The 14,022-nt window shown below is 35.9% G+C and overlaps 1 protein-coding gene across 7 annotated transcripts in view; it reads right to left on the bottom strand.

Moving 5' to 3' along the window:
- Window positions 1-14,022, bottom strand: part of PRKAG2 (protein kinase AMP-activated non-catalytic subunit gamma 2) — a 425,664-nt gene that overhangs the window by 243,188 nt on the left and 168,454 nt on the right. For all 7 annotated transcript variants that reach the window (XM_052000483.1, XM_052000478.1, XM_052000477.1 and 4 more), the window contains one exon: window positions 7,560-7,839. In XM_052000483.1, the coding sequence (XP_051856443.1) occupies window positions 7,560-7,839 (280 nt within the window). The remainder of the gene's footprint in view (window positions 1-7,559; window positions 7,840-14,022) is intronic.

The raw sequence follows: 14,022 nt of genomic DNA, 5'->3' as shown, positions 1-14,022 counted from the left end.
AGCTACTTCCTTTTTCTAGTTAGGTACATTCAGTTACTCAAAGTCTCAGGGGACAACCACACATGAGGAATAGTTCTCTGAATTGGGTCACATATGAAGTTCTTGGGGGGCCATACTCAAAATGTTCCTTGCTTTGAAGTAAAGGTATTAGAATTTGAGGAGCAAAAAGTTAATCTGATCTCTAAGATTCCTTGTCACTCTATATTCTATGATTTCATCTAAGATTTTAGCTATGGTCCTTTAAAGGACCATATTCCTTTAAAGGAATATCCAGAAATGATTATACAACCCTGATCACCCTTGGGTTTTTTTTGGAACAGCTGTTTATCAGAGATCCTCTACATTGGACCAATTTGAAGAACCCTACTAAAAAAAAAAAAAAAACAAAATCATTAATTTTAGAACAGAGCTTCTTACTCTGTTTTGTGTCTGTCTTGTGAAGTCTATGGACCTTCCTTTCAGAATAATGTTTATAAATGCATAACATATATAGGATAGAAAAAGAAGTGAGTTATATGGAAATGAACTTATAAAAAATATTTTTTAAAACAAGTTCATGGACCCCATGTTTAGAACTACTTTAAGCCAGTCACAAAGAATTTGTTTTTTAACCAGAAATGATGCTGCCCAGTTTGATCAACCATCTGACTCATCAGATGTGGTGCCAGTGATTTGGCTATTTCCCAAAACCACATCCACCTTTAAAAGGTGAAATTGCAACTACAGGATACACGTAAATGCATATTCAGCAGCTTTAACAGCAACCTCAAACATTGGTTAGGTATCTATTAAAATAATAACACCCCCACTAGCCTCAGCAAAATCCATGCAATATACTTGCATGGACTTTTAGGATTTCCAAAAGCACATTCCCCCAAAACATCCTTGGGAAGCAGAACCTGTGAGAAATGGATCTGAAGGCAAAAGTCCTGGCTCTGTCATTTAACCACGTGTGATCTTGGGCATATTTCACTTCATTTTTTCCTCATTTACATATAAAATGAGGGAGTTGAACCAGATAAAGCATGAGACCACTAACAGCACCTACCTCCCAAAATTGTTAGGGCCAAATGAGATATCTGGGCAGGTCATTAACTCTTCAGGGTTTAGGCTACTCTCTAAGATGTGGATTTCTTAACATGTATGTGGGGGGGAAATCCCTTCTCAGAATAACCTTGTTAAATGAATAAAATAAACTATATAGAATTACAAAGGAAACTAAACAAATGAATATATTGTCAAAATATACATATCTACATATATATGCATGTATACACATATCCATATCCATATATATGTATATATACATACAGGTATGTATGTGTGTATGTATGTATATTTGAATCATGAGAAAAGGCAAAAGGCTACATATGTAAATAATTACAATACAAAATTATATATAAGTGCTTAACAAAGAGACCCCAAAAGAAGTACAATATGGAGCCTGAGGGGAGAGCTTCATGAAAGAAGTAGCGTTTGAATAAGGCTTTTTTAAAAGATGGGTAGGGGCTCTCCTCAAGCCCCCAGTATTGTACCAGGTTAAAGTATCTGTGCAATTTCAAGCATGGTTTAAAATGGCCCTACCCAAGAGAGGATTTGAGACTGCCTCCCAATTACAAAACAATTATGCTATGCCATGGAGAAAGGAATTTCTGGAATTATAAAATATACCATATTTTAAAAGCCCCCACCCAGATCCTCTAGATATATTGCACTCTAGCCAACTTCTCTGATTTGACTAAGTCCGCTCCAACTCTAACATCTCATTCCTAAAAGGTGAGTTCACCTTCTATGTTAGAAAGAATCTGAAGGACACACCCTCATCTCTACTCCTTTCTCCTTGAAAACCTCTCTGTACTTTCACCTTTTCTTTCTTCCTTTAGTCCATCGGAACAAAAAGAATGTCTCACCAAAGCTAAATACTTCATGTTTGCTCTTGATCCCATTCCCTCTACCTCCACAGCACCTTACATCAACAATCATTCCTGTTTGTATTTCCAACCTCTCTCTGCTGCTGCTGCCTCCCTCAGAGTAAAGGAAGAGTGTCTGAAAAAGGAAATAAATATTTGAATAAGGAATTGCGCATTATTAAGTGCCTATGGGCTAAATGCTTTCCAAATAAGATCTCTTTTGAAGTTCATAACAATCCTCTGAGATAGGTGCTTTTATGACCCCCACTTTATAAGTGAAGAAACTGAGGCAGGAAAGTTAAGGGAATTAGTCAAGATCCCATAGCTAGCAAGTGTCTGAAGGTATATTTGAATTCAGGTCTTGGCTAACTCCAAGCCCAGAGTTCTATCCACAGTGTCCCTAGTGAGGTCTCCTCTTTACTCAAAATTGCATTTTCTAATCCTCAAGGCATTGGTTTTTTCCTCCTTTCCTTTTCCAAAGAGAAATCAACATTTCTTACTTCCAATTGCTCTCTTTGCTATTCATTCTTTAATCCCTTAAAATCCAGCTCCCACACTCACTATATGATAATCCATCCTGCTTCCCCCACTCACCACTCTCCTCCTACTTCACAGGCTAATCTTCTTCCTCCTGCCCCTTAAATATATGTACTTTCCAAGACTCTGTCATTGACCTCTTCTTTCCTAAATTTACTCATTAGATGACAAGAAATAGACAAATATAGCCAGCTAGGGGGAAAAAAAAGAAAAATAGAGTTAACTATGACGCTGGTCTTCTTGGAAACTGGCAAGAACAAGTTTCAAAGTTTACTCTTTAGTGACCTAATGCATTACCAAAATCATCCCAAAGGCATAGTCTATTTATTTAGATAATTGCATTTAACCTTGTCCTTTAGGAGGATCCCATGTTATATTTAGGATGCAGTGAAAAGGAGGCAATGGATGAGAAGAATATGATTATTCTTAAAACAACACATCAATCCATAAACATCCCATGTGTCATCAAAGCCAATCAGGTGAGATGCTCCTTCAAATTTCATGAAATCACAGAATTCTGAGCTGAAAGAGATCACTAGTCCAATCTCTGTCCAACAAGAGGTCAACTAAAGTCATCTGAAAGGCCTTCCCCAATTTCAAAGCAATCCATCCTAATTTTAGATATATCTCATTATTAGGAAGCATCAAGTTTAAATTTATCTCTTTCCAACTTTCATCCATTCCTCCTAGTTCTGCCCTCTGGTAATTAAATAAAACGAGTCCAAACTCTTTAACTATTCTGTTCCACCTAAGTCTTTTCTTCTTTAGGCTAAATATCCTTAGTATTTCATATAAATATTTCCATTTTTATACATATTCAAACTATTCAAACTATCTCAGTGCCTTTTTCTGATTACATGTCTCCTTCAAGTTCAGCTAGGCAGTCAATAAGCATTTATTAATGAGCATTTATTAAATGCCAGGAAATGTTCCAAGCATTAACTACACAAATAAAGTCAAAAAAAGCTCACATGTTTGTGTACAGACAAGATATGTATTTGTGTGTATAACATATTATACACACACATATATGTATATTTATATATTTGTGTATACAAACACACACATATACATGATAAATCACAGATAATGTCAGAGGGAAAGCACTAGCATTAGGGAAGATGAGGAAAGGTTTCTTGAAGAAAGAAGGATTTTAGAGGCTTGAAGGAAGCCAAGGAAGCCAGGAAGGAGAGGAGGGAAAATTCCTGGCAGAGGGCATAGCCAGTGAAAAATGCCCAGGGTCTGGAGATGGAGGGTCTTGTGCATGGAAATCAGAATCACTAGATTACAGAGGATGAGGAAGGAAGTAAAGTATCAGAAGAGTGGAAAAACAGAAAGGAGTCAATTTGGGAAGGCCTTTAAAAGCCAAAGAAATATTTTATATTTGATGCTGGGGAGCCGGTAGAATTCACTGAGGACAGACATGGTCAGATCCCCAATTTAGGAAAATCACTGAATATAGGATGGACTTAATTGAGGAGACCATTGAAGCAGATTCATTATAACCTACTTTCACTGGCATAAATATGGGACATATAGCATGAGTGACCCTAAGCCAGGAAATCCTCTGGTGAGAGCACTGGGACCAGCAAGTCCTCCCCCATCCACAAAACAATTCAGATGAAGCCACTGGAGAACGGGCCCACCCTTGGGAGGAAATACTAACCCTCCCTCTTGGGCAATCTCTAACAGGAAGATAACGAGTTTGGTGGATTGTGCTAGAGTCCCACGCCAAGGACCTAAGCTAATGATCGATGGAGTGTGTTCAGTGTATTTGACAGATGAGATCCTTGTTTCTATTATTAATATGTTTGACTTGGTTTGAGGCGCCTGTGATCTTGGGAAATATAGCCTATTTTTCTTTCCCTGAACAAATACTTGAACTCCTAATCACCAGAAACTGACTATACAAGGCCAAAGGGGAGGGGAAACTCAGATCTTAACTCCCTTTGCAACACTGACTTCAACAAGGTCAATTTTTTTTTCTATAACCCTGTGCTACGAATGTAAAGTCTAGTTATTCAGTAAGGGCTAAGACTTTCCAAGGATTATATTTATAGCAGAAAGAAAATGAAAAAATTTCTGGGGATTAAAGTTGTATATATTACAGAAAGAGATCAACATTTTGAGATAAGCTTTCTTGTGGATTTCCTACAGCACTGTGACATAATAGAAAAAACACAGGATTCACTGAATTTAGTCAAAAGATCCAGGTTCTAGTCCCAGTTCTAGCCACTCATTATCAATGCACATCTTAGACAAATTAAGTGCTCTTTTTACTTCAGTATTTTTATAAGATATATATATATAATTTAAAAAATGTATTAAATTTATAAATTAAAAGGGGTTGACATATCAGAGGTGTTAGATATAGGATCCATAGCCCATACTATAGTAAAATGTAATTGGGAAATGTTTTAACAAAATAAAAAAATGGGATAAAATGTAGACAATGTTAACATATGATTTTCTAAGTCAATGTACACTCACAGGGATCCTTAAGTATGGCTTAGTGTCCCCGGTTTCTATTTGAATCTGATGCCACTGGCTAAGATGATATGTAAAGGTGCCTTCTGGTTCCAGTGTTCCATGAGTCTTTGAGTGTTTAGTACATTTAGCACACTACGCAACTCCTTTTAATTTCCCAAAGGACATCTGAACCCAGCTGTGTGTCTCCTTTGCTCCCCATAGCCAAGAGAGAAAGTGTTTCACTTGGAAAAAAATAAAACAGTAAAATGGCTAATTCAATCTCAAGAGACCCAGTTACTTATTCAGAGGGAAATAACTGGGCTTAATGGAGGCAGGTTCTGAATCCTTATGATTTATTGTTTTCCTTGGAGTAGAAAGCAAGCCTCTTCCTTCCAATCTTTCAGCTCTGTTATTGATTATTATTTTCTGGAAAAATGTAAGCTGCCTTAGGGCAAGGATTTTTGGTGGTTGTTTTTGTCTTTTTGCATCCTGCACAAAAGCTAATGGCACATTTCAGTTGCTTAATTACCTTCAAGATTCTGACTCCTTTTGGCCACCCATGATAAGCCGACAAGATTGGTCCTAGGAGTAGAACCTGCCTCACTGTATCTTCTCATAATGACCTTCCTGATCTCCTTGGCTCTGGACTTTGCCTCCCCACATAATAACTGTGAGCTTCTTTCCATCCTAAGTTACCTCTCTTGGACTCAACCTTTTGTCTCCACCTGGAAAGCCAGATTCCTATTCCTGGGCCTTTCTGCACAACTCAATTCTACCATTATCTAACCCCCAATATGAAAACAGTCTTTTTCTCCATCTTCATGATATTTTTTCTAATTACACATATAGTTTTCAACATTCATTTTTATAAGATTTTGAATTCAAAATTCTTTTTCCTCTATCCCTTCCTTTTTCCATCCCCAAGACAGCAAGCAATCTGAAATAGATTATATATCTACAATCATATTAAACATATTTCCATATTAGTTATGTTGTGAAAAAGACTCAGAACAATAGAGGAAAACCATTAGAAAGAATAAAACAAAAAAAGTGAAAATGGTATGCTTCGATCGCAATCAGACTCCATAGTTTTTTCTCTGGAACTGGACAGCATTTTCCATCATGACTCTTTTGGAATTGTCTTGGATAATTGTATTGCTGAGAAGAGCTATCTACCACAGATGATTATCACACACAATGTTCTCTCTATTTTGTTCACTTCACTCAGCATCAGTTATTGTAATCTTTCTAAGAAACCAGTCTTTTTGAAATTCCAACACTGCCATCAGTGTCTAATTTCAAGATATCCTTCTTAAAAGCACTATAAAACATATCATTAAGTTTTAAATTTCAGTACAATTAAAGAAATTTTGTTTTGCTAATTATTTAATAACTCTTATTTTAACTGGGGCCATCTGTTATATCACAAAATCAGGGTGGCTAAGTCCTACCAAGCAGGTTATGGTCCTGAGAAGTTTTTTTTTTTTTAATCAAGGCCTGAAATGAGCTGTTCTGATGCTCAATACATCATCTGGAAGGCCATTTCTCCCAACTCTGAAACTCTGTAGCTATAATATCTATATCATGAAATTTTCACAGAAAGGGAGCTCATGGTAGGCCTCAGAAGGAATGACTTGCCTATGTCCTATTATTACAGGGCTTTAGGAAGATTTTCCTTTCCCATTGCAAACTATTTCCCCAACTTAGTTGCCCCAGGACCTATAAAACTACCATTAGAGAGCCTTATTTATTATTTTCCTTCCCCTTGAGATCCTTTTTTTCAAAAGCAAATACTCTTGACTAGGCTAACACATGAATTATTTAATAATATCTATCCTTAAATGAAATGATGATAAAGAATTGGTTGCCAAGTTAGAATGGTGAGGGACTGAAATGAGGATTAATGGGAATAGCAGAAATGGGGAAAAGTAAGAAAACAGATTGTGTCTAGTTCACAATTTTGCCTCAGACAAATCCTGCATTATGAACTTTTTTTTAAGCCTTGAATACAAAAAAAATTGCATTAAAATTTTTTTAGTTTGTGAAAATTAGATTGTCTAAATATTTATCACTGCTCTTGAAATACGGAACACATTTCCATTGGCAGTCCTTTTCATCCATTCTGCTGTTGCCTAGAGCACTCCATTAAGAGCCTGCCGACCTATCTTGTGTTTCTTACCCTCAGTGATCCTGATAAATGCAAAACTAAAAGGCAAGAGAGAAGGATATAGATATTTTAAGCAGATTCTTATTTGGCCGGTCCTAGGCAGATGTATCTGAACTTATAAAGGTGGAGGCTTTTTTTTTTTTAACCAAATGTGGAGGTGGAGGGATTCAAAGACCATTCTGAACATCATCTATATATACAGAGAGCTAAACACACAGAGCTTGTACCATGCAGGAAATTGTATGAAATACACATAGCCTATTGTATGAAATTAAACAAGACAAGAAATATTAGCTGAAAACTTTATATTTCCATGAGATTTCTGTTGTTATTGTTCTTAACATGCCAGAAAGACATATTCCTGTGTCAGTGTCATCTGCATAGAGTGGACCCCAGATGCTTAACATCCCCAAAGGCTTTTCTTGAGCAAATAGAGCCACAGTCCCAAATCCACCTGAAACCATATAATATCTTACTTTTTCTTGAGCGGGAAAAAAACTTGATTCCCCCAGGTGAGGTAGATGGATTGGAGTTCGGGGAGGACTCTTTGGAGGAGGAGCGAAAGATGCCGCTGAAACTCATGCGACGTGGAGATCTGGGAGGGGACTCCTGGTAGGGGAAGGGAAACACCGTTTTGGGAGAGCCTGGGCTATTTCTGGCCCTCACAGGGGCCGACACAGGGCTGGAGGGACGATGCTGAGGACCTCGGGAGAAGAATCCCTTGGAAGGACTCCCAGAACTGAAGGGACTGTCCACCTGTGAGAGAGAAGGTGGAAATAAAAGGAAGTGCATTAAGTCAAGATATCAATGTAAGTGTCCTATATTCAGCAATTATCCTAATATTTTTCAGTATATTCTTGAAACTTAGTGCTTTAATCCTGTTGTGTTGAACACAGAGACTGAGGTGTCACAGGTTCAACTCTTGTGAGCATCTCTGTCCCAGTGATTACAGACTATAGCTCAATTTCGTTAATTGCCCCCTACCCTCAACCCTTGCTATATTTTTCTTCAATTTAATCATTAAGTATTTATTAAGTACCTACTTAAGTTTTATGTAAGTAAGTTTTGGGGATACAAAAATAAATATTAAATGATTCTTATCCTTAAGAAACATATGTTCTACTAGAGTAGAAATAGCATCTACACAGATCAAATAATACAAAATATAAACAAATAAACAAAATGGAAGAGGACAGAGGCAGAGATCTAGGTAGAGATTTAAAAGGCCCAGCTCAGGGATTAAATTCTATGAGGTATAAAAAAAGTTTGAGAGATATAATTTCTGGGTAGTTGATAATTTTATAAATTATGGCTAGCAAATAATTAATAAAAGGATGGCCATCTGGTTATCACTTGTAAAGACCCATCTGCAAAGTTGTCAGTGCTCATTCAAGGACTAGGACCCAAGCTTCCTGATTCCCAATCAGTACAGCAGAATGTAGTGGATAGAGCATTAAACTTAATGTTGGGAAGATCTGGATTCAAATTCTGGATTCAGACATCACAAACAAGTCCCTTGGCCTATATACCCTCAGTTTCCTTATTTGTAAAATGTGAGAGTTGGATTTGATAGTTTATAAGGTCCCTTTCAACTCTAAATTTATGATCCTATGTATTTTTCATGTTATAACACTATTCAGGGAATTCAGAGTACCAAAATATTCCACAAATCTGAGCCCATAACTATGTACTGGGTTTCCAACTTACTCTCCCAAATGAAGAGAAGAACTTCTGCAGTAGCCATCCCTAAATCCCTACTCTCTTTAATCAAGGTAGAGGAAACCAGGTAGATTGAATACGTCTTTCACCACTAGAGGGCACAGCTGAGCATGGAAATCTTGTAATAGTGCCAGTAAAATATCCTAATTATTGACACTTTTTAGGTTTTATTTTATTTTAATTTTTTTTTTTGGAAGAGGGAGGTAATCGGGGTTAAGTGATCTGTCCAGAGTAATGCAGCTAGTAGGTGTCAAATGTCTTAATTAGATTTGATTTTAATGTAACTCAAATAATTAGAGAAATAAAAATTAAAAATCAGTAGTTGCTGGTCAATTTATCACTCCAGGTAAAAAGCCTTTTTTGCAGATAGATATCAAGACCTTTAGCTTTTCCTAAGGATTTTACTGATGCTACATTTCTGGAAGCAGCTATCTAGAAAAAAAGGAAAACCCTAAAGTTAAAAGTTATAAAATCATAGAATTTAAGAACTGAAAGTGATCTGAGAAGCTACTTAGTCCAACTCACACATGAATAGAATTCCCACTTACAACATAGTTGGCAAGTGTTTGTCCAGCTTCTAACTAAAGGAAGTAAAACCCACCACCTCTCAGAGAAGCACATTCTACTTTTGGTAGCTCCAATTAATAGGTAGGATTTTTTTTATGTTATCAAGCTTAAAATTGCCTATTCATAACTTCCTGTTTCTCTTTTTTTTGTCCTTTAGGACCGGATAGAACAAATCTAATCCCATTTAGCAACCCTTCATATACCTAAAGACATCCATCACGTCCTCACCAAAATTCTTTTTTTCTTTAACTGATCTTTGTATGTCATGAATTTAAATTAAGGCCCCATCCTAACTGCTCTCCTTTGGACAGTCTCTAGATTATCTCTTAATTCATGTTCTAACAAGAAATGGGTCTTGTCGAGGGATTATCACCACTGTCTTCCCAGAAGCTATGTCCAACTTGAACAGCCCAAGATTTCATTAGCTTTTTGGGCAGTCACATCACATTGATGACTTATATTGTGCTCAAAATCCACAAACCCCGCCCCCCAAATCTTTCTTAAAACTGCTGACTATGTATTTGATCATATGATCATATGATACTTGTTATTAGATGAACAGTGCATGTTTAAAGGAGAAATTGCCAAAATTTCAGGAACACTGAAAGAAGTTCCAGAGTATTTTAAAGATACTATTATTATTTACCACTGATGATGACATTTTGGAAGCCAAAACTGTTCTAATGAGATTGGATATTAACATTGAAATTCTGTGCAATTTGATATGAGGAAGAATTCAAGAGACCACAGTCAGTAGACAGTCAGCAGATGGTGATGGTGATCAAAGGCCATAAATTTACAGTGGAATATGTTTTCAACTTAATTTCACAGCTTCTTGGGGTGACATGCATTACCCACGGCTGATAGGTCTTGAAATGGTAGAAAAAGATAGTCAATCTTTGCCAATTACATTATATAAAAATTCTGCCTTACCCGGTGATTTAAATGATCTGCCTGAATGCACTGATGATTCCAGGATCCGAGCACAGTGTCTGGCATAAAGTAGATGGTCAAGCACTTAATATTTTTACCCTCCCTCCTTCTCCCATATATCTTTCATCTTATATTCGTGGAGTTGACTTTTTGCACCCAAATGCAAGACTTTTTATTTTTCCCTTTTGAATTTTATCTTATTATATTCAGGTAATGCTCTAGTCTAGCAAGAATCTTTTGAATTCTGACTTTTTCATTTGTTGTATTAAGTAACCTTTTTGTGATCTGCACATGAGAGGTATATCTTTATCCAAGTCATTGATAAAATGTTAAATAGCACAGTGTCAAGTATGGATCACTGGGATACTCCATAGGAAATCCCCCACCATGCTGACATTGAATCACTGAGAACTACTCTTTGAGTCTAGCCATCCAACCAGTTCTGAATCTATAAGCTATTTTATCAAAAGCTTTGCCAAAATTTAGATTAACTAATATCCACATCATTCCTCTCATCTATTAGTTAAGTAATATTGTTTTTTTTTAAAGACTCAAATGAAGTCTGATACAATCTATAATTGATGAAGCCAGGCTGATTCTTTGTAATCAATTCTTTCCTTTCTAGATATATACCAATTCTCTTTAATGATCCATTCTAGAATTTTCCCTAGCAATTCAAGTCAAGATCACTAGCCTATGGTTTGCAGATTCTATTCTCTTCCCTTTTTTTGAAAGCTACGATAATATTTCAGCTTCTCCCATTTTGATGTACCTCTCCAAGTTTTCCATTATCCAAGTCAAAAGACTTTGCAACCTGGGTGAGCCATTTCTTCTCCCTCTACAATGAGTAACTGAATTATATCTGTAAGATCCCTTTTATCTTTAAGCTATGAATTCATGAAAAAAGATGATGTTGCAGCAAAAGTGCCAGGGTCTTTTTAGTGAGATATTCCTATTATAACTCATTCATCAGCCCATGGGAGAGATACATCTTATTTATCTCATATGATGACAGAATGAGTTCTACTTAAATTAGTTTTCTCTATACTAATAGTTTTCCCCTAAAACTTCTGGCAAAACTTTCAAAACTTTTCTTTTATATGGGACATTTCTAAAATGTTCCCACTTCCCTACCTTCTTAAATCAAGTACATACTTTAAAAATTCCTGACTAATTACAAGAGAGAAGTATAATAGAAGGGAAAAAACTTGGGACTGCTGAAAAGTAGAATCACTTGCCTTGCGCAGTGAGTGCTTGTAGCAAAATTCTTTCATTGAATGGCCACATATCAGGAATACTGTGGATGGGATTCACATTTCAGGGAGTATTGGACTAAATGACTCCTGGAGATAGCTTGTAGCTCTAATAGTCTATGCAGTCCATGGTTTTTTATGATCACCCTTATATATCATCAAAGCAAAGGTTTTTTTGTTTTGTTTTGTTTTGTTTTGTTTTTTAGAGTTGGAAGACCTTTTGTGACTCTTCAGTCTTGAAACTTTAAGAAGTTTTATAAGTAGCCTGCCCAGTAACTAGACTAAGATCAATACAGTCAATATGATCAGGGGCTATTCAAATGGGCAGGATAGTTTGTCCCAGGCAGATATATTGAAGAAACCTAGAGAGCTGTGCCTTAAAAGAGAATGACCTATCTTAATAGAAGCATTAAAAATCTATGAAAATAAGCAAATTTGCTTGGCAAATATTTGTATTTAATTATTCTTTTTTGACACTTTAAAAATGTTGCTGGAGAAGGAGAAGATGAAGGAGAAAGAAAGAAGAGGAGATCTACCTTGTCAGGACTATTGTAAAGTACTTTGCAAACCTGAAAGGACTGTATGTTATAAAGTATAAAGTACTAAGATTTTTTGTAAAAGTACTAACTACTGCTATTATCATTATTACTACTACTTTATAGTAAATAGCTCCATCATTTAATTCTTAGATTTTGCAATATCAATATTTGCTTCTAAGAGGCTTATCTATTTCCTTCCTTTTTCTACCATGTCAACAATAAATGATGTACATTTTATTCAAAATTAGCTACCAGTCTATGGAAGACTAACTGAAAGCATGTTTGGGAATGGGATAAATAAAGGATTATGGATAAAATAAGTGAGAGAGACACCAGAAGAAGGGCATAGGTAAAAAAAAATGGGAGAATCAAAAACAGACTTCACACTTTTGCCTAGGGTCAACTCTGATTATTTAGCAAGTAATGCCTCTAACCACACCAATAAATCTTGGTTTAATCTGTACTCCTCCCAACCCCACCCTAGGAAACTATGTTAGGTTCTCTGCCAAATACAAGGCCACATCAAAAGCTATAAATGCTAAGGATATACTTATGGACTAATGTGCATTAGGGGGTAGGACTAAATCAGGGATAAAGTGCTTTTGAAAGTGTTCAGTTCTGACTAAGACAGGATTTCCTCTCTCCCTTTGCTCATTTATTAGTCTCTTTAGGAAATTGCAGAGGATGCTGGATTCAGAGTTGGAAAGAGTACAATCTCTTCATTTTACAAATGGGAAAACAGACCCAAAGAGATTGAGTGATGTACCAAAGGTTATACAATAATAAGTAGGAAAATCAGTATTCCAACTTCTTAGAAGAATTGTGACGTCCAAACAGGCTTAAAGGAAGGGATGAGGGTAGTTTTGGCAATTAATGGTTGAGAGCAAGTTAAGAAATACAGGGCAATCTGAGCTAATACTTAGAAGCAAGAGTTGCTTAAAGAAGAAACAGAGGGACAAATTCTTGAATCATAATTGAATCTTAATAAAAAGTGTTCAGAAGAAAAATGATGTGAAAGTTTCATCAACGACATCTACTTTGATGACATTTCAACAAATCAGAATGTCATATGTAATTATAATAGTGATAATTTATCTATATTGCCATTTTCAATTTTTCAAACTGCTTCTCTCAAGATGATTATGCCCTTTTATCTTTACAACAATCTTGTAAGGTAGGCAGCAATAATAATTATATAGCATGTATTACAGATTTTGGGCAAATAGATTTTAAAGGGTTCAAAGAAAGGGTAGGTAGGCTTTTTTGAACTAAAATTCTGAAGGGGAAATCAGTCTTAGGAAAGAGAAAATGTTTTGAAGAACTGAATTTGTAGGAAAACAATTCTGATAAGAGGAAAAGAGGGAGTTTTCTAGAGAAACCAATGAAGGTCCACAGGGAAGTCATTGATCAAATCCAATTCTGAAAAAGATATTAATAGAAGATAAAAGCAAGAACAGATAATGGTGGCTGAGTGCAAAAGAATGCTACAGTTCTGGAAGAATAGAATATAAGGAATAATACTAACATCTAGCATAATATCTGTCTAGCAGAGGATAATGAAGAAACATTTTTTGGTTGGGGAAAAAAAAAAGAAGAATCAAAAAAAAAGGATAGGACCACTACTCATGTGTATGGGATGACAAGAAAAGACTAGTATGACCTACTGTGAAGCATGAGCATAGTATAATTGATAAAGGACTAGTCCTGGAATCAGTAGGACATGGATTCAGCCCTGACTTTAGGCTTTCCTTCTCACTATATGAATCTGGGCAAGTCATTTAAACTCTCTGAGCTTCAGTTTCCTCATCTGTAAAATGGGGTTTAATGCTACTGTAATCAAGATGTTTTGAGGATCAAAGAAAATAATATATAAAGCACTTTGCAAATCTGAAAGTGTTTTATAAATGCTAGTTACTTTTGTTATTACT

Source organism: Antechinus flavipes, chromosome 5 (genome assembly GCF_016432865.1).
Source record: "Antechinus flavipes isolate AdamAnt ecotype Samford, QLD, Australia chromosome 5, AdamAnt_v2, whole genome shotgun sequence".
Lineage (NCBI taxonomy): Eukaryota > Metazoa > Chordata > Mammalia > Dasyuromorphia > Dasyuridae > Antechinus > Antechinus flavipes.
Note: the sequence above shows the minus strand (reverse complement) of the source record. Positions and strands in the feature narration are given on the sequence as shown.